The sequence below is a fragment of the Chiloscyllium plagiosum genome, unplaced genomic scaffold (assembly GCF_037043375.1).
Source record: "Chiloscyllium plagiosum isolate Xiang-an unplaced genomic scaffold, Cpla_swu_hap1 HiC_scaffold_37, whole genome shotgun sequence".
NCBI lineage: Eukaryota > Metazoa > Chordata > Chondrichthyes > Orectolobiformes > Hemiscylliidae > Chiloscyllium > Chiloscyllium plagiosum.
Window position 1 is genome coordinate 805209 of NW_028270175.1, and position 20545 is coordinate 825753.

At 45.9% G+C, this 20545-nt stretch overlaps 1 protein-coding gene and 1 long non-coding RNA gene across 3 annotated transcripts; one reads left to right on the forward strand and one right to left on the reverse strand.

Moving 5' to 3' along the window:
• The first annotated feature begins 696 nt into the window (after positions 1-696).
• On the forward strand, positions 697-6285 carry fam43b (family with sequence similarity 43 member B). Its single transcript, XM_043676357.2, has 2 exons — positions 697-1695; positions 3914-6285. Exon 2 carries the CDS (start codon positions 3919-3921, stop codon positions 4864-4866), a length of 948 nt encoding a protein of 315 aa, XP_043532292.1. The 5' UTR covers positions 697-1695; positions 3914-3918; the 3' UTR covers positions 4867-6285.
• On the reverse strand, positions 6138-20453 carry LOC122540485 (uncharacterized). Of its 2 annotated transcripts, none has more exons than XR_006309320.2 (3): positions 20292-20453; positions 8446-8572; positions 6138-6540 (listed from the first exon to the last, which is right to left on the reverse strand). It is a non-coding gene; the product is annotated as an uncharacterized LOC122540485 (long non-coding RNA). The 2 variants fall into 2 exon arrangements; XR_015753408.1 differs by lacking the exon at positions 20292-20453 and adding an exon at positions 20116-20172.
• Positions 20454-20545: the final 92 nt, after the last annotated feature.

The window sequence follows — 20545 nt, forward strand, 5'->3', positions numbered from 1 at the left end:
CTTGAAATGAGTAGAGAGGGAATTATCAGGTAGAGTGATACATTTAGGAAGATGACACCATGTATATGATTCATTCAATTTCTGATTGGCACCAATAGTGGTTACAATTACACTTTCAACATTAAAGTTACTTCTTAGCTTCTAAACTTATATAAAATTATAAAACAAAAAAGAATCATTTTCTCTCACCATTTTCAAAGATAGTTCCTAACTATTTTGCAAATGAAATGAAAGGCACTAATACTACCAACTGATAAAATAATTTCACATCCCAATGTGCAATGTGTGACTCCCAAAGAACAATGAGAGGGAGGAAAGGAGGATGTTAAAAGAGGACAGAGGCTGAATCCTTAGAAGAGAATTCCAGTGATGAACCATGAAAATCAGAGATATACAAGAGGTGAGGGTAGCACAACTAACCTGGAAGTTTCCAGGGCTGGTGGAGATGACAGGGATAAGGGGGTGGGGGGGGGGAGCATGTTTTTTCTCCTTTATACATTCACAGGATAAGGCTGTAGCTGTCTAGGTGGCATTTATTGTTAAGAGTCAACCATATTGCTGTGGATCTGGAGTCACATGTAGTCCATACCAGAAAGGATGGCAGTTTCCTTCCCAAGATGGAATTAGTGAACCAGATGAGGTTTTCCTGACAATCAATTCATGGTCCACTCGGATTCGAACCCGGCTCTGCGGGATGTTATCTGGATTACCAGGCCGGCTGTAATACCACTACCTAGAGGTATGGAAGGAGGATGCAGTGGAGTGACTGGGAAACAGGAGAGCAGGGTTTGAAATTGAGTTTCCAAAGGCAAGCAGTAGAGCTGAGTGATGAGCAGAGGGTAATGAGAAGGACCTGGTGCCATGGAGACTGAGATTTCCCAGTGTGGGAGGGAACCTGGCCTACCGCAACTGCAGCCAGCGATTGTGAGGGTGATACAGAACTCAGGGAGGGTTTGAGCTCTGGATACCCGAGGGTGCGGACAGACACACACACACACAAACCGGAGCGGGAGTGGGCTGGAGCGGAGAGCTCCGGATTTAAGTTGACCTCGGCAGCAGTTGGCGAATCCCGGAGACTAGGAACCTCGTGAAAACCCTGGGAAACCAGTGCATTGGACAAGCGCCTACATCTGATAGCCATCAACCCGGAGCCGCTGCAACGGGAATCGAGCAGATCCCACTGGGATCCCTGAATCACAGAGACTGGATCATTCCCCCTGATTACCCAGCGGCAAGTGAAGCCGGACACTGTCAGATTCCCGGTTCCTCCCTGTTTATTCAAGCGGAACCTGTCCACGGAATTCCATCCAAACTCGGAGCGGTTCCCTGGGAATGGAGACCGCGCTCTGGGAAAGCCTTCCTGCTCTCAGGAAGTTTGCAATCCGGGCAAACTTTAAGGAGCAGCTCTCCGGTTACAGCGGGACCATTCGGCCTGTCCGGCTCATCCTAGGTTGAGCGGAAGGGCAGGGAAACCGAGAGAGGGCTCCCCCCGGGGCCGGCTGGGGTTATATTCCCGGGAAGGTGCGGGGTTGGGGTGAGGATGTGAGGATGCTCCAGGAGCTGCTGGAAGAACCGAGCTCCTCCCCTCTCCTCCCCTCACCGTCCCCGTGAGCAGGCGGTTCCTGAGCGGCGGAGGGAGGCGGGGACTCAGTGCAGCTGCAGCAGCAGCGGCGACGGCACTCTCTGTGTCTCTGTGTAAGGGTCTGTGTGTGTGGGGGGTGAGGGTCTGTGTGTGTGTCTGTGTGTGTGGGGGGTGAGGGTCTGTGTGTGTGGGGGGGTGAGGGTCTGTGTGTGTGTCTGTGTGTGTGGGGGGTGAGGGTCTGTGTGTGTGTCTGTGTGTGTGGGGGTGAGGGTCTGTGTGTGTGTGGGGGGTGAGGGTCTGTGTGTGTGTCTATGTGGGGGGGGGTGAGGGTCTGTGTGTGTGTCTGTGTGTGGGGGGGGTGAGGGTCTGTGTGTGTGTCTGTGTGTCTGTGGGGGGTGAGGGTCTGTGTGTGTCTGTGTGTGTGTGGGGGGGGGTGAGGGTCTGTGTGTGTGTCTGTGTGTCTGTGGGGGGTGAGGGTCTGTGTGTGTGTCTGTGTGTGTGGGGGGGGTGAGGGTCTGTGTGTGTGTCTGTGTGTGTGGGGGAGGTGAGGATCTGTGTGTGGGGGGGTGAGGGTCTGTGTGTGTGTCTGTGTGTGTGTGGGGGGTGAGGGTCTGTGTGTGTGTCTGTGTGTGTGGGGGGGGTGAGGGTCTGTGTGTGTGTCTGTGTGTGGGGGGGTGAGGATCTGTGTGTGTGTCTGTGTGTGTGTGGGGGGGTGAGGGTCTGTGCGTGTGTCTGTGTGTGTGGGGGGGTGAGGGTCTGTGTGTGTGTGGGGGGGTGAGGGTCTGTGTGTGTGTCTGTGTGTGTGGGGGGGGGTGAGGGTCTGTGTGTGTGTCTGTGTGTGTGGGGGGGTGAGGGTCTGTGTGTGTGTCTGTGTGTGGGTATGTGTGTGCGGGTGTGGATGTGTGTGTGTGAGGGTCTGTGTGTCTGTGTGGGGGGGTGAGGGTCTGTGTGTGTGTCTGTGTGTGTGGGTGTGTGTGTGTGTCTGTGTGTGGGGGGGTGAGGGTCTGTCTATGTGTCTGTGTGTGGGTGTGTGTGAGGGTCTGTGTGTGAGGGTCTGTGTGTCGGTGTGGGTGTGTGTGAGAGGGTCTCGGTGTGGGTGTGAGAGGGTCTGTGTGTGTGTGAGGGTCTTGGTGTGTGTGGGTGTGGGTGGGTGTGTGAGGATCTCGGTGTGGGTGTGTGAGGGTCTGTGTGTGTGAAGGTCTCGGTGTGGATGAGGGTCTCAAGTGTGTGTGTGTGTGTGTGAGGGTCTGTGTGTGTGTGAGGGTCTCGGTGTGTGTGAAGGTGTGTGTGAGGGTCTCGGTGTGGGTGAGGGTCTGGGTGTGTGTGTGTGAGGGTCTGGGTGTGTGTGTGAGGGTCTCGGTGTGGGTGAGGGTCTGGGTGTGTGTGTGTGAGGGTCTTGTGTGTGAGGGTCTCTGTGTGGGTGAGGGTCTCTGTGTGTGAGGGTGTGTGTCTCTCTGTGTGTGAGGAGGGGTGTGTGTGAGGGTCTCAGTCTGTGTGTGTGTGAGGGTCTCGGTGTGAGTGAGGGTCTCTGTACGGGTGAGGGTCTCTGTGTGTGAGGGTGCGTGTCTCTCTGTGTGTGAGGGTCTCGGTGTGAGTGAGAGTCTCTGTGCGGCTGAGGGTCTCTGTGTGTGAGGGTGCGTGTCTCTCTGTGTGTGAGGGTCTCGGTGTGTATGAAGGTGTGTGTGTCTCTCTGTGTGTGAGGGTCTCGGTGTGAGTGAGAGTCTCTGTACGGGTGAGGGTCTCTGTGTGTGAGGGTGCGTGTCTCTCTGTGTGTGAGGGTCTCGGTGTGAGTGAGGGTCTCTGTACGGGTGAGGGTCTCTGTGTGTGAGGGTGCGTGTCTCTCTGTGTGTGAGGGTCTCGGTGTGAGTGAGAGTCTCTGTGCGGCTGAGGGTCTCTGTGTGTGAGGGTGCGTGTCTCTCTGTGTGTGAGGGTCTCGGTGTGAGTGAGGGTCTCTGTACGGGTGAGGGTCTCTGTGTGTGAGGGTGCGTGTCTCTCTGTGTGTGAGGGTCTCGGTGTGTATGAAGGTGTGTGTGTCTCTCTGTGTGTGAGGGTCTCGGTGTGAGTGAGGGTCTCTGTACGGGTGAGGGTCTCTGTGTGTGAGGGTGCGTGTCTCTCTGTGTGTGAGGGTCTCGGTGTGAGTGAGGGTCTCTGTACGGGTGAGGGTCTCTGTGTGTGAGGGTGCGTGTCTCTCTGTGTGTGAGGGTCTCGGTGTGAGTGAGAGTCTCTGTGCGGCTGAGGGTCTCTGTGTGTGAGGGTGCGTGTCTCTCTGTGTGTGAGGGTCTGTGCGCTGCTCCCTCTCTCTCCCTCACTCTCTCTCTCTGTCACACACAGACACCATGCTGCCCTGGAGAAAGAGCAAGCTGGTCCTGTTGGATGAGGAAAACCAGGCGAAGGCGAAGAGTTTACCGGGCGGCGGTTTGAGCTACAGCTCGCTGCTGTCCTCCTTGGTGCGGGCATGTCCTGGCATTTGGCCTCAGTGCCCGCTGCCCAGGCTCGGTACCATGTTCAGGAGCAGGCGGCAGAAGCTGCAGCTGACCCGGGACGCCCCGAGCTACACGGTCTGGTACCTGGGTAACGCAGTGACCTTCACCGCCCGGGGGGAAGGCTGCACCGAGCAGGCAGTGGCCAGAATCTGGGCACGGTGTGAGCAGGGCACGGCGGGCACCAAGATGAAGCTCACCATTGGCCCCCACGGCATCCGGATGAGGCAGGCGGAATACAAATGCAAACAGAGCGGCCACTTGTACCTTCTGCACCGGATCACGTACTGCGCGGCGGACGGGCAGCGGCGGCGGGTGTTAGCTTGGGTTTACCGGCACCAGGTGAAGCACAAGGCGGTGGTGCTGCGATGCCATGCGGTGCTGCTGTGTAAAGCCGCCCGGGCCCAGGAACTAGCGGCTCAGCTCCAGCAGCTCTCCCGCTCCGCCTTCGCCGACTTCAAGCGGCTCAAACGGCAGGACGATGCCCGGCACCGGCAGCAGCAGCGGCTCGGCCAGGGCATGGTGCCCCTGGTGCCCATCAGGAAGCTCCTCAACAGCCAGTGCCCATACCGACCTCCCCTGGAGCGGGCCCGGAGCGGCCTCAGGTTAATGCCCATCGCTGAGGATGTGACCGGGGAGGAGCAGGAGGAGCGCGGGCTGGAGCCTGGCACTGACTCTGGGATCACCAACGTGTGCCACCAACTCAGCTCCTGGCACATCGACCCCTCCCTGCACCAGCCACCCCGCCTGTACCCTCTCCCCTTGGGCCAGGCACTAGGCACAGCCCGGGAGCGGGTGGACTGAGAGGGTGGGGAGGGGGGACAGAGGGAGAGGGAGATGGAGGGGGGTCTGTCAGTCTCCTGCCCTCCCGGGGGGTAGGGGGAAACGGCCCTGGGCACTATGGGACCCACCCCCTGCAACAACCCGCGGGTGGGATAGCAGAGCAAGGGCCGAACTCCCCCAAACCCCCTCAGCCACAGCAGCGGAGTTGGGGGAAGGGAGGTGGTACCTGTTGAGAGCCGGGTAAAGGGAAGGGGCAGATTGCAATAAGCCGGGGGTGGGGGAGGGGGGAACCGGCCACCCACCCTCGTGGTAAGGAATATTCACCCACATTGTCTCTCTCCACCCCCGTGGCCCAAACCGACAAATAGACTAATATATAATCCACTTGGTGAAAGTGAGGACTGCAGATGCTGGAGATCAGAGTCTAGATTAGAGTGGTGCTGGAAAAACACAGCAGGTCAGGCAGCATCCGAGGAGCAGGAGAATCGAGGTTTCGGGCAAAAGCCGTTCAGGAATCCAGCACCACTTTTCCAGCACCTCTCTAATACATAATCAAACCGATAGCTTCCCAACTCAGGGTTTGTCCGGAGAGTGATATTCACTGAGGTGGGAAATATTAGAGACAGGATTCCCTGGGACACTGTTACTGGGAGAGAGTCTGTAACTACACAACCTGGGGCATCGCTCACAGAACACTGTTCCTTATTCCCCATACCCGCTGCTACAAAGTGATCAAATTGTCATTTCAACACGAAGCCCAACCCAGCCTTTGTAAAGTACCGCTTCATGGGGTAAGCGGGGGTAAAAGGTACATTATACACGGGGCTTTGTGATATGAATAGTCTTACAAACTATTCAATTCTTTTTACATTAACTAATTTGGTGATAGTTATTGTTGACTGTAACTTACACAGTCCGCACACTCATTCCCAAATCTCCCCAATGGGACAATCACCTGCTTTACACCCAGCCCCTGGTTAGAAGCAGCCGCTCGGTCAGGGTTTATACAACTCCGTCTTCTTCTCTACCTGCGATGACACGAAGATCGACGTCTCTGTTATCGGGAATGTCAGATATTGTAGAGAGTTATTTTGTCAACGAGAGTTCTGTCTGATTCTCCCTAAACTTTGGGAAAGTGTCCTTGTCCTCTCCTCTCCTCTCCGGGCCCTCACCTTCCAAACTAGCTCTGGCTCAGTGCTGTTGCTACATCTGCATAACTGTGTTTGCTGGGTATAGAATATTATTTCAATTTTGCATGTCAGTGCACATCAACATTCAATTCCCTGAACAAGAAAGGTTAGGCGCTTTTAATTCTGAGCTGGGCCAAAACCCCAGGTGTTAAAGTGAAAGATCTGATTTCAGAATAATGCAGGAGTGTTCTAACTCCACCACCTGAGATGTGTATATACAATGTCCACAAATAAAATAATTATTTCTTGGTTTCTCTGTGTAACTTCCCTTTCTCTCGGATGTTTTGTTTTGGAAAACATTATGCAGATTCATTGACAGAGTTCCCTATCCCGGTCTGGGATATCTCTCCTCTGATTTTCTAAATGCTGAGTACCAGCCGCTGATGGAGCTGAGCCGTTAACTTTGTTTCTCTCTCCACAGATGCAGCCTGACCTGCTGAGTTTCTCCAGCACTGTCTGGGGACAGAGCTGCGGTCCACAGCCCAGGCTCCCAGCTTGCATTTACCTGGATTTAATGAGAGGGGAAAACGCGTTAAGACGGCGCTGATTTGAGCTTCTTTTGGCAGTTTTGGAAAAGTGTACAAACGCCCGGCGCCTCGCAACTTTTGGATGACAATTATTTCTGTGGGATCTTTATTCAGTGTTAAATTTGTCTTTTATCCCGACGAAGGATTCCATTTCTGGACCTTCTTCTTGCTGTGTTTTTTTTTGGTCATTCCGCAGCTCGAAGTGAACCGAGTGTTTATCTCAGTTTGTGTCCGCTCTGGGTTCCGCCATCTCTGGGTGTCGGGGGTAAATGCCGGTGGGTATTGTCCACCTCCTGGCCCCTTTCCGAATGAGCAACTCACGGGGGTATCGATGGCTGATCGAATTCTGCCGAGTGTTTAAGGTGGACGGCTCATTGGAGAGCTGTCTGCAGAGGTAGGACAGCCTTCAATGAGACAGCGAGGAAGTTCACTCAGGCCTGGGCTTCTAGAAGAATCCTCCTGTCAATGGGGAACGGGTTCATTTGGCCGCAGTGCTGTGGTCTACAGCCGGGCTCGGTAAATCCAGCAAACCCAAAGCCCTTTACCCTTTGGGGCTGGTTTTAGAATTCTCGGCTAGCGGAAAATGCGGACCCACCACTCGCCGTGCAGCTTGGTCAGGAGCTATGTACCACCGGGCGGGAGGGTCTGTCCCGGGATTGGGACTGTCCCTGACAAACCGCAGCCAGGCGTCAGACTAACGCTAACACAGTTTAAACTGCCCTCCATTGGACTTCACCGACTGGGGCATGCTCCAGATAATTTGTTAACTAACACTTAAACAGCCTTCCGAAATTCTGATTAACACTTAGAAATTTCAATGTCATTATATTTACCCCGTATACAACAATTCACAGAATGTACGATGTCACTTGGAATACTTAAACACCGCAATGCAGCTGCCAAAACAGCTCCCCAAAATACTTTATATGGACAAATGTAAAATATTCCACTCAGTTATTAATATCTTAAAGTCTGCATCTTTAAAAATGGCCTAACAATTTTTCAATGACAATACTTAAAGTGTGCACACCATAGGACAAAAGGGAAGCCTCTCGCCCCATTCCAGCATTCCAATAAACCGGGACTGGGTTTATTTCTCGGAGTTTATAAGAATGAAGGCAGACCTCATAGAAGCCCATAACATTCGAACCTGGCTAGACAGCGAGAAAGGAGAGACCTGATGGGATGGAGAGTCCCGAACCACCAGTCACAATCTGAGGGTACGGGGAACTATTTGGGACTGACATGAAGAGAAATGGCTTCAACCCAAAGGGTGGGGAGCCTGTGGAATTCACTACCACGAAAAACGGCTGAGGCCAGACTTTTAAGTGTTTTCAGGGAGGAGTGAGAGATAGTTTTTAGAGCTAAAGGGATCAAAGGGGACTGGAGACTGGGTTGGATGATGGACCATAACACTGTTTATGGTGGAAGAGGCTGGAAGGGTCAATGCTGCTGTTATTTTCTATATTTCTATCTGCTCAGCATGGCTCCTTAACCCTTACCACCCATAACCTAACAGAAATTGATCAATCTCAATTTCAAATTTCCAATTGACCTGGAAGCTGAACAGCTTTTTGTGGAGAGGAGTCGTTTTGGTGACTGTGGCCTCTCTATTTTAGGGAGATGATGTGTGGAACTACAGTGACAAGATCAGAACAAAGAAAGGAACTTGGAGCAAGCAGGCTGAGTGATTGAGGTTTGATTTCTTCTTCATTCCTGGTGTTCTCATTTGTAGGAAGTAAAAGCATAAATTTGATAAACTGAAATAATATCAGAAACTGCTGGAAATCCTCAGCAGATCAGGTAGTATCTGTGGAGAGAAATATTTGGCTCAGGTTGGTGACCCATCATCTTAGTTTTGAATTTTACAAACTGTCTCTTACCTTCTGAATTGGTTTCCAGATGTTAATTAGCTGTGTCTGAATTTAATCACAACAAGCTCCAAGGAATCAGGCTGTTAGGGATGGATGGGAAATATTGAGCAAGTCAGCCATGGCCATATCTTCTGAACTAATGAAACAAAAAACAGAAAAGGATCAATTGGCTTTTCTCAGGAGAAACAAAGACTGAGGAGTGACCAAATGAAGGCTTTTAAAATGAAGTCATTTGAGAAAATGGATAAAAAGACAAGAGCATAACTAAAGACCAGCAATTTGAGATGGTCCACGAGAAATCCAATGTGAAGTCAGGAGAAATATCTTCATCCAGACAGAGTGGAGAATGAGGAACTCGCTCCCACAGTGAGTGGTGGAAGTGAAGTCTTTCAATGCATTTCAGGGGAAGCTAAACAAGCAAATGAGGAAGAAGGGAACGGAGTGATGATACACTTAGATGAGAAAGACATGTGGAGCTTTCAGTGGTATGTAAACACCAATACGGATTGGATGGGGGTGAATAGCCTGATTACTGTTCAACCTAATCAATCCTATGTAATAATTGGGAAAGCATGTCTGAAGAGGAAACATTCATATTTTTTCAAGATAATTTCTGATCTTATTTTTGAAATGCTTTGCTGACCTTTCTGTTGTTGACCACACCCTAAAGGAGACAAGGTAAGGTGCAGTAACCAACAATAAACACATGTCTGCCACTAGCAAGTGATGCTGTTATTTGATTTGATTTATTTATTGTTGCATGTACCTAAGTACAGGAAAAACTTTGTTTATGAGATGGTACAGGCAGATCATAGCAAGCAAGGACATACAGATCATAGGATGAAAAAAAATTAGACAGAGGCATACAAGTTACATCACACTAGGCAAGACCAACCTTGGTAAGATCAGTATTATTTAAAGTTAGAGAATCCATTCATCACTCTAATAACAACCAGAAAGAAGCTGTTCCTGAACCTGCTGGTACATATGTTCAAGCTCTGTATTTTCTGCAAAGTTACAAGGATAATACTTTTGCACACTATATATATATATCAACCTGCATCTACTTGCTTGACTATAGCTATGTTAGAAACATGCACATTTCATGATTATTTATTTAACAACTCAGTCGAGAAGCATGCATTCAGACAGGGCAGCTGAAGAATTATCTAACTCTGGAAAAGTAGAGCCATATTTTTTTAGCATTTTGCAATGAGGTGGATGAATCAATCTGTGTTGAATCTACTTTTATGCTGATTGCTGCCATAACCAGGATTAAAAGCATGAAAATCAGTACAGAATTGGTTGCAGAGAAAGCTCCTGTGATGTGTCAGATTTTCACCAAGGTATTCCTAAACAGATAGTCTGGAAATGACTTAAATGTGTTTACAAAAAAAAATCAACTGAATCCAGATGGAAAAAAAAAATCACATTGCATTAATTTCTAGTTGGTTGGTAGGGGATTAAATGTTTTCCAGTTGATGCTGTTGACTGTCCGCAGCTGGTTTCTCAAGTCTAAAATTTTTCATGTCATTTTGTTGGCACTGACATCTGAAATAGAAATTTTGGTGTCATTTCATAATAGCTTAGGGAAAGATCATTTGATTCTCAGGAGTTGATCTCATAAATCAACCAATAGGCAAACACACAATGTATAATAGCTACTTGACATCAGAGCTGTGATTCAAAACATTTGTGCACACAAACACAAATGCACAGATGCTAGATTAGATTAGATTAGATTACAGTGTGGAAACAGGCCCTTCGGGCCAACAAGTCCACACCGACCCGCCGAAGCGAAACCCACCCATACCCCTACATTTACCCCTTACCTAACACTACGGGCAATTTAGCATGGCCAATTCACCTGACCCTGCACATCTTTGGACTGTGGGAGGAAACCGGAGCACCCGGAGGAAACCCACGCAGACACGGGGAGAACGTGCAAACTCCACACAGTCAGTCGCCTGAGGCGGGAATTGAACCCGGGTCTCAGGCGCTGTGAGGCAGCAGTGCTAACCACTGTGCCACCGTGCCGCCCATGCTACTGGAAACCCATTTGCATTCCAGCTGTTAGAATCATCGTCAGAGAAATTCTGCTGCTTTCTTTGCACCTTTACTGAGCAAATCAGTAATAGTTGAACTGCCAAGAAAAGATAATGACAAGAACTTTCTCCAATTGTAAAATCAGCATCCATACTGGTAGTGCCCAAAACAAGGCTATATATACATGTTTATCACCAGATGATAACTAAGTTGTTAATTTTGACTTCTTCTCTAAACCCATCACAAAGGCATCACCAGTGTTTTTCAGCAATATCCTAGCTACATCAGTAATTATTACAAATCTCAGTAGATTAAGGCATCACCCATGGCAACCAGGATGATAGGCAAAGACAGCACAAACAGTTGCCACAAAAAGAAAAATGTGCAGATCCACAAAGTAACAACACCTGTTTGATGAATACCAACATTCTTCCTCCATAAGCACAATAATATGTTTAAACAGTGGCTTTATAATAGGACTGCTCTCATGTTGAATCCTTCCACAATTTAGAGACAAGTTTTTGAAGATGTCATAAAATAAAAATGTGCACTCTTATTATATAGCCAAATGAAAATTTCCCCAGACATTTGTATTAAATATTGTCTTTTTCAACAAAAAGCTATTTTGGTTAAAATGCACAGAAATAATTCTTACATCAAGTTTATATTTATCATATTTATGCCACATCTCCCCAGTCACGCAAATATTTGGCTTCTTTTTATCAGTCGTGTACCAGTTTTCCCCCTTTCACTAACAAATCTACTAACCCTCACCCCACTTCAGCTGATTTCGGACATAGCTGGTTACAGTGAGGCAAATCGATGCTGTGAAATTGTGAACAGGTCCAATATTCATGTGACTAGTATTGCCTTTTGTCCTCTGTTTCTCATACACACTAAAGGATCTGGTCCATTATTGATTTTTGTCTTTGTCTCAAGTTCTACTATTTTACCGAAACAATGGCAGAGTCACTTTTATTGTAACACTGGAGTTCAGCAATTTATTGTGAATATGTTAATTGTTCAGACTCCAGAAAGCTGTTCAGTTACATCATGATATAGGAATAAGAATGAAACAGATTGTTTTTATGCATTATGCTGACTCAGCATCTTGTTGTATATGCTTTTGTTCCCTTACATTGTATAATCTATCATAGAATTGACAGAAAATTTAGGGATACAGTGATGTTAAAAATGTAATTTTCTACTTTTTGAAGTATCAAGATTATTGTAGATGTCCTTACATTACTCAATGACTTATATAGTGTACCACAATTATGGATTCATTATGAAGTTGACCCATTAATAAACATCTAAGATTTAATCCAGAAGGAACAAGCCCTGTTCTCAAAAATTACAGCTGGCTGGAACATAACAGCACATGTTCCAGGCTTCATTCCTTGCAGTCTTTCAGGCCTGGCAGAGTGAATCACAGAAATGTTAGGGTGCAGAATAATCCATTTATATGTACCAATCTATATGAGCATATATAACCAGCAGCAGCTGTCCACACTGGAGAGACAACAACAGCATTCATATTATTTTAAATAGAAGTGTTCCCAAATGTTATTTTTCTCTCATAACATTCACTCTTCAGACAGATAATTTTTAAGGAGTATCCAGCATGATTTTAAAGTTCTACCCTGAGACTCAATGATTCTGAACAGCTTTGGTGCTGAACTCTTGAAAGCAGTGTTTGCTCTTTGAATTTTTTTAAAAGATATACAAGCGAGCTAGCTAGCTATATTCCCAGGAGTTAAGTAAAAGCAAACTTTTGCCTTTCTTGACTTTCCAGTTATTCTTCTCAACATTTCCTTATCTTCTTTTGAAGCTCCAGTTATAACTGACTGTATTTGTTCCCAGAAAGTGAGGACTGCAGATGCTGGAGATCAGAGTCGAGAGTGTGTTGCTGGGAAAGCACAGCAGGTCAGGCAGCATCTGAGGAGCAGGAGAATCGACATTTTAAGCATAAGCTCTTCTTCAGGAATAAGCCCTTCATCAGCCCTGATGAAGGGCTTATACCAAAACGTCGATTCTCCTGCTCTTTGGATGCTACCTGACCTGCTGTGCTTTCCCAGCAACACACTCTCAACTCTATTTGTTCCTTACATTCTTACTGTGCTAATCATGAATCTAATTCATTAGTTCACAACACCTTAAAACAGTGGAATTCCTCAACTTCCTCAATCTTCTCCCTCTTGCAATATTTAGAGTCGTGGGTTGCATTGCTTATTTCATATTATTCAAGTTATTTTGTCCTTTTTCTTGATATTTACACGTTTTTGAATGGATTTTTTTATACAACACTGAAACAGTATCAAATGAATTTATAACAGACATAATGTATGGTTTCAAACTATAACCTCATCCCAGAAATCTGCTACATTTTACATTGACTGGATGTTTTGATTCCATTTGATGTCTTTTGGGTATATAGAGGAACCTCAATTATCCGAATGGCACGGGCGGGGAGTATTTCATTTGGATAATTAAATGTTCGGATAAACGAACACCAGATAACACAGTTTAGTCAAGCATCGGGATCTTGCGATCTTGTTTGGATAATCTGAAATTCGGATAATCGACATTTGGATAATCGAGGTTTCTCTATAGATTGTTTTCTTTGTATTGTAAAAGAGAAAGCACATCTCTGCAATTACAATTGGACAGATCTGTGAGGTAATCATGTCTCCATCAGTAAGTTCCCTTTTTTAATTCAATACTTTGATTTATTTCGGCTGTTTCTGCTCCAATATTTACATACGAAGTTAGTAATATTGCCAGAGGGAAGGCCTTTGAGGCACAGTGGTAATGCCCCTACCTCTGAACAGGAAACCCAACCTGACATCCCCCTGTTGAAGAGGTTTATCACAATATCACTGAACAGATTGCTTATAGAAAAATATTGCCAGAGGGTCCTGGTTGAAGCCTCACTGCCCCAGTTGTGGACCATATCATGTCCAAACAGGTTGACTAAAATAATTGAGATGTCATATTATTTCTACCATTAGTTAAGATCAGGGTGGCTGGTGAGACTTGGAGAAGAGCAATGAGGTGAAAGGGAAATAGATTCTTAAAAACTTGTATTGATTGGTTTCCTCCATTTTATGAAATACCATAAAGCAAAGCCATTGATTCCCCAGTGACAATACTTCACAGATTTTCAAAATAAAACATAGATTAAATTAATAAGAATTAAATTGAGAGCCAATGAGAGTTCTTTGAACCCATACCAGGGAATCTAACAAGACAGTGCCAGAACTCCCAAAGATATAATCCATTGTCTGTTTTCAATCATTCACACAGCCTTTGTTTTTGCACTTTTTTTTTGTCCGTTGGCTTCTTACTGGAGCTCTGCAGGGGTTGGGGCTATTAATAGATTCACAACAGAATTTCCGGGCTAAGAAGATTAAAAAGGGGACATAAATTTAAGGTGAAGGGTGGAAGGTATAGGGGGGATGTCAGGGGTAGGTTCTTTACCCAGAGAGTGGTGGGGGCATGGAATGCGCTGCCTGTGGAAGTGGCAGAGTCAGAATCATTGGTGACCTTTAAGCGGTAATTGGATAGGTACATGGATAGGTGCTTAAGCTAGGACAAATGTTCGGCACAACATTGTGGGCCGAAGGGCCTGTTCTGTGCTGTATTGTTCTATGTTCTATGTTCTATGTTCTATGTTCTAAAAGCAACTTCAGTCAGAGTCCTGGTCCTGGAGGTCCAGTTTGACGGATGTGAATCCAAATATTTCTGCTTGGTTATCTTAATTACTGTAGTTTGAGGGGAAACACAGACTTAAAATAGAGAACATACGATTGTCAGGCCCTTTCTAAATTTAGCTGATAGTTATGCAAATTATTCAAATTAATGAATCCCATGCAAGTGTTTAGAGGCATTTCATCAGTTTGGAATAGTCAAATCAGGGAAGAGTCAGCTGGGAGTTATAAGGAGAAAATAGTCAGGTTCGTTAACTCCAAGAATGGTAACAAGAACAATTTGTGAATAAAATCTACTTATATTTAAAATTTAGTTTTCGAACTTGTAAACCATACCAGTTTTCCTTCTATCAAAGAGTTTACATTATCAAATATTGAATGCAATCACATAAAAGGGTTCTTGGGCACTTGATTTCCCCATCAGGTTGCTCCCCCATTCAAAAGAGGCAATATTTAATCTGTACATCACTCTGTTTGCCATCTTTTCATATCCCTGGATACCTTTTCCTCATAGATAAAAACGATGTTGAACCCATTCTTGAAAGCTCTAATTCTCCCCTGACTGCACAGCTTTCTGGGGAAGGGAATTTGACATCTTTGTGAAAATGTAAATCCTTTGTGTGGAAATATGAATCCTTATTTTACAAATGAACAGCTAATTTTAAAATTGTTCGCCTTTGTTCTGAATGTCCCATCAGAGGGAATAGAGATTCTCTCTATCTACAGATTATGTTACAGCAAAATCTAATACTTTTTTACATACACATAGAACATGGAACAATACAGCACAATACAAGTCCTTCAGCCCACGATGTTGTGCCAAGTATTTATCCTAATCTAAGATCACCCTAACCTACACACCCCTTAATTTACTGCCATCCATGTGCTTGTCCATTAGTCACTTAAATGTCTCCAATGTCTCTGACTCTACCTCCACCACTGGCAGTGCATTCTGCACACCCACCACTCTCAGCATAAAAAAAACCTACCTCTGACATCTCCCCTATACCTTCATCCAATCACTCTAAAATTATGACCCCTCATGACAGCCATTTCTGCCCTGGGGAAAGGTCTCTGGCTATCTACTCTATCTATGCCTCTCATTACCTTGAACACTTCTATCAAGTCACCTGTCTTTCTCCTTCTCTCCAAAGTGAAAAGCCCGAGCTCGCTCAACCTCTATTCATAAGCCATGCCCTCCAATCCAGGCATCATCCTGGTAAATATCCTCTGCATCATCTCTAAAGCATCTACATCCTTCCTATAATGAGGTGACCAGAACTGGACACAATATTACAAGTATGGTCTAACCGGAGATTTATAGAGCTGCAGCAAAACCTCGTGGCTCTTAAACTCAGTCAGTCTTTTATTGAAAGCCAAAACACCATACGCCTTCTTAACAACCTTATCAACTTGGGTGGCAATTTTGAGGATCTTTGTACATGGACCCCAAGATCCTGCTGTTCCTCCACACTGCCAAGAATCCTATCTTTAACCCTGTATTCAATGTTCAAATTTGACCTTCCAAAATTAATAATTTCACATTTATCCAGGTTGAAATCCATCTGCCACTTCTCAGCCCAGCTCTGCACCCTGTTAATGTCTTGTAGCCTGCAACAGCCCTCAACACTATCAACAACAGCACTGATCTTTGTGTCATTGGCAAACATACTAACCCACCCTTCCACTTCTTCATCCAAGTCGTTTATAAAAGCTACAAAGAGCAGAGGCCCAAGAACAGATCTCTACAGGATACCACTGGTCACCGACCTCCAGGCTGAATACTTTCCATCCACTATCACTTGCTGTCTTCTTTTGGCCAGCCAATTCCTAATCCAGACAGCCATATTTCCCTGTATCCCATACCTCCTAATTTTCTGGATGAGCCTACAGTGGGGAACCTTATCAAATGCCTTACTGAAATCCGTTTATACCACATCCATTGCTTAACCTTCATCAACTTGTCTCGTCACATCCTCAAAGAACTCATTAAGGGTGTGAAGCATGACCTGCCCCTCACAAAGCCATGCTGACTATCTTTAATCAGACTATGTTTTTCCAAATAGTCATAAATCCTATCTCTCAGAATTCTTTCCAGCATCTTGCTTACCACAGGTGGAAGACTGACTGGTTGTAATTCTCAGAGATTTCCCTATTCCCTTTCTTGAACAGAGGAACAACATTCGCCGCCCTCCAATCATCTGATACCAGTCCCGTGGACAGTGAGGATGGAAAGATCATCGCCAGAGACACAGCAATCTCATTCCTCGCTTCCCGTAGTAACCTTGGATATATCTGGAGACTTGTCTATCTTGATACTTCCCAGAATTTCCAGCGCATCCACTTTGTTAATATCAATCTGTTCAAGTATATTAACCTAGTCTACCAACTAGGTCCCTCTCTCTAGTGAATACTGCAGAGAAAAAATCATTTAGGGCCTCCCCAACCTCTTCATACTCCAGGCACAAGTTCCCTCCACTATCCCTGATTGGTTCCACTCTCTGTCTGATCATTCTCTTATTCCTCACATACATGTAGAATGCCTTTGGCTTTTCCCTAATCCTTCCCGCCAAAGCTTTTTCGTGCCTCCTCCGAGCTCTCCTTAGTCCATTTTTGAGTTCTTTCCTAGCTACCCTGTAATCCACTAAAACTGTGCCAGATCCTTGCTTCCTCAATCATAGGTAAGCTTCCTCCTTACTCTTGACAAGAAGCTCGTCTTCTCTTGTCATCCAAGCTCCTTCGCCTTACCATTCCTTGCCTGTCTCAAGACAAAGTTATCCAATACTCGCTACAAGTGCTCCTTAAATAGCCTATACATTTCTGTTGTGCATTTCCCATAGAACAACTGTTCCCAATTTATACTCCATAACTCTGTCTAATAGCAGCATACTTTCCCTTCCCCCTTTCTATCCTCTCTATGGCAATGGTAAAGGTGAGACAGTTATGAGGAGTCGAAGAGTGTGGCACTGGAAAAGCACAGCCTCTCAGGCAACATCTGAGAAGCAGGAGAATCAACGTTTCAGGCATAAGCCCTTCACCAGGACCCTTCATCAAGTAGTTGTGGTCACTGTCACCAAAACGCTCTCCTACCGAGAGATCTGACAGCTGGTCTGGCTTGTTGCCTCGCACCAAATCCAATATGGCCTCCTCCCTAGTTGGCCTATCTACATATTGAGTCAGGAATCCTTCCTGGACACACCTGTTTAAAATCGGCTCTATCGACACCATCTACACGAAGGAGGTTGCAATCAATATTGGGGAAGTTGAAGTCACCCATAACAATAACTCTTTTATGTTTGCACCTTTCCAAGATCTGCTATCCAATCTGTTCTTCCATCCCTCTGCTGTTATTGGGGGGGTCCATAGAAAACACCCAATAAAGTGACTACTCCTTTCCCGTTACTGACTTCCACCCATACTGACTCAGTAGACAAACCCTCCTCAATAACCTCCCTTTCTTCAGCTATGATGCACTCTCGAATTAACAATGCTACTCACCTCCTCTTTTATGCCCCTCCCTGATCTTTTTAAAAGATCTAAACTCTGGAACATCCAGCAACCATTCCTGTTCCTGTGAAATCCATGTCTCCATTATGGCCACAATATCGAGTTCCAAGTATTGATGGAACATAGAACATTACAGCGCAGTACACAGCCTTCTTCCCTTGATGTTGTGCCTACCTGTGGAACTAATCTGAAGGCCATCCAACCTACACTATTCCATTCTCATCCATATGCCTATACAATGACCATTTAAATGCCCTTAAAGCTGGCGAGTCTACTACGGTTGTAGGCAGTGTGTTCCACACCCCTACTACTCTCTGAGTAAAGAAACTACCTCTTACATCTGTCCTACATCTATCACCCCTCAATTTAAAGCTATGGCCCCTCATACTAGCCATTGCAATCTGAGGAAAAAGGCTCTCGCTGTCAAACTTATCTAACCCTACGTCTCAATTAAGTCACCTCTGAAACTACTTCTCTCTAACGAAAACAGCCTCAAGTCCCTCAACCTTTCCTCATAAAACCTTCACTCCAGGCAACATCTTAGTAAATCTCCTCTGACCCCTTTCCAAAGCTTCCACATCCTTCCTATAATGGGGTGACCAGAACTGAACACAATACTCCAAATGCGGCTGCACCAGAGTTTTGTACAGCTGCAGCATGACCTCATGGTTCCAAACCTCAATCTCTCTACTAATAAAAGCTAACACACCATATGCCTTCTTAACAACCTTATCAACCTGGGTGGCAACTTTTAAGGATCTATGTATCTGGACACCGAGATCTCTCTGCTCATCTACACTATCAAGAATCTTACCATTACCTCACCCTTTTCTGCATTAACCTCCATTTGCCACCTCTTAGCCCAGTTCTGCAGCTTATTTATGTCTCTCTGTAACCTACAACACTTTTTGCCACTATCCATAACTCTACCGACCTTAGTGTCATCTGCAAATTTACTAACCCATCCTTCTTTGCTCTTATCCAGGTCATTTATAAAAATGATAAACATCAGAGGACCCAAAACAGATCCTTGCAGTACCCCACAAGTAACTGAAATCCAGGATGAATATTTCCCATCAACCACCACCCTCTGTCTTCTTTCAGCAAGTCAATTTCTGATCCAAACCACCAAATCACCCTCAATCCCATGCCTCCTTAATTTGTGCAATAGCCTACCATGGGGAACCTTATCAAACACCTTACTAATATCCATATAGACCACATCAACTGCTTTACCCTGATCCATCTGTTTGATCCATGCTCTAAGTTCATCATTCTTATTCCTGCCACTCCTTGCATTGAAACAGACACATTTTAACATATCCTTTTGCCCTATCAACTGTGTATCCTTCCTGACAGACATTCTATTTCTGCTTATTCAACAACTAACCTCTCCTCTGATCTGTAGCTCTGGTTCCCATCCCCTTGACAACCTTGTTTACACCCTCTCGAAGTGCTCTAACAAATCTCCCACCCAGGACATCAGTGCCCCTCCAGTTTAAGTGCAAGCCATCCCTCATGTACAATTCCCACCTTCCCCAGAAGGCACGCCAATGATCCACGTATCTGAAGCCCTCCCTCCTGCACCAGCCCTATAGCCACGTGTTTAGCTGTACTCACTCCCTGTTCCTTGCCTAACTAGGACGCAGCACCAGTAGTAATTCTGAGATTACTTCTCTGCTTGTTCTGGTTTTTAGCTTCCAACCTAACTCCATGAAATCACTTTTTAGATGCTCATCCCTTTTTACTAGCTATATCATTGGTGCCAATGTGCACCATGATTTCTGGCTGTTCACCCTTCAGAATCTTGTAGACTCGATCAGAGATATCCCGGATCCTGGCACCTTTGAGGCAACATACCTTCCGGAAGTCCCGTTCACAACCACAGAATCTCCTGTCCATTCCTCTAATTATTGTGTCTCTATCACTAGCGCTTTTCCATTCTGCCCCCTTCCTTTCTGAGCCACACTGCCAGGATCAGTGCCAGACACCTAACAACTATGGCTTTCTCTGGTAGGTCGTCCCTCTCAACAGTATCCAAAACAGTATACATTTTATTGAGGGGAACGGCCACAGGGGATCCCTACACACTATCTGCCTGTTCCCTTTCCATCCCCTGACAGTAACCCATCTGCCTTTTTCCTGCACCTGAGGTGAGACTATCTTCCTGTAATTCGTCTCTTTTACCCCCTCCAACTCTGGAATGATCCAAAGTTCATCCAGCTCCAGCTCCAGTTCCCTAACACGGTTTTCGAGGAGCTGAAATTGGGTGCACTTCTCTCAGATGAAGTCAGTGTGGACACTAGTGGTGATCCTTACCTCCCACATCCAACAGGAGGAGCATGTCACTGTCCTAACATCCATTCCCGCTATTCTGAATTCTCAAAGAGACTACTGAAAAAACTAGTAACCTTACCGAATTGGAGCACAGAACCTTTTTTTGGTTAGAGGAGGATGGGTGAGAGACACTACCTAAGTAAGTAAAGCAACTGCCCAAATACATTACCTCACTTACTCAGCAGTCCCATGTCCACTCATGCTCAGCGTGCACTCTGCTTAATCATGAGATAAGTTATTAAAGGATTATTTTACCTTCCCAGCAGTCTCCTGGTCTTCACTTTCACTACTCCCACTGCTGCTGCAAAAATGGAGCAGCAGCGGGAACTACAAAACATGTCAGATTAGGATTTGGTTTGATTTCATATCATTTATGTTGTTTCTATCAAATGGCTTAAATTGCACATTTTCAGAAGTCTCTGGGGAATGAATGACTTTTCGCAATAAAACCTTTGTCAGCAAGGGATGCTGAACAAGGAGGAATGGTCTCCTTTGATAAGAGAGTAACA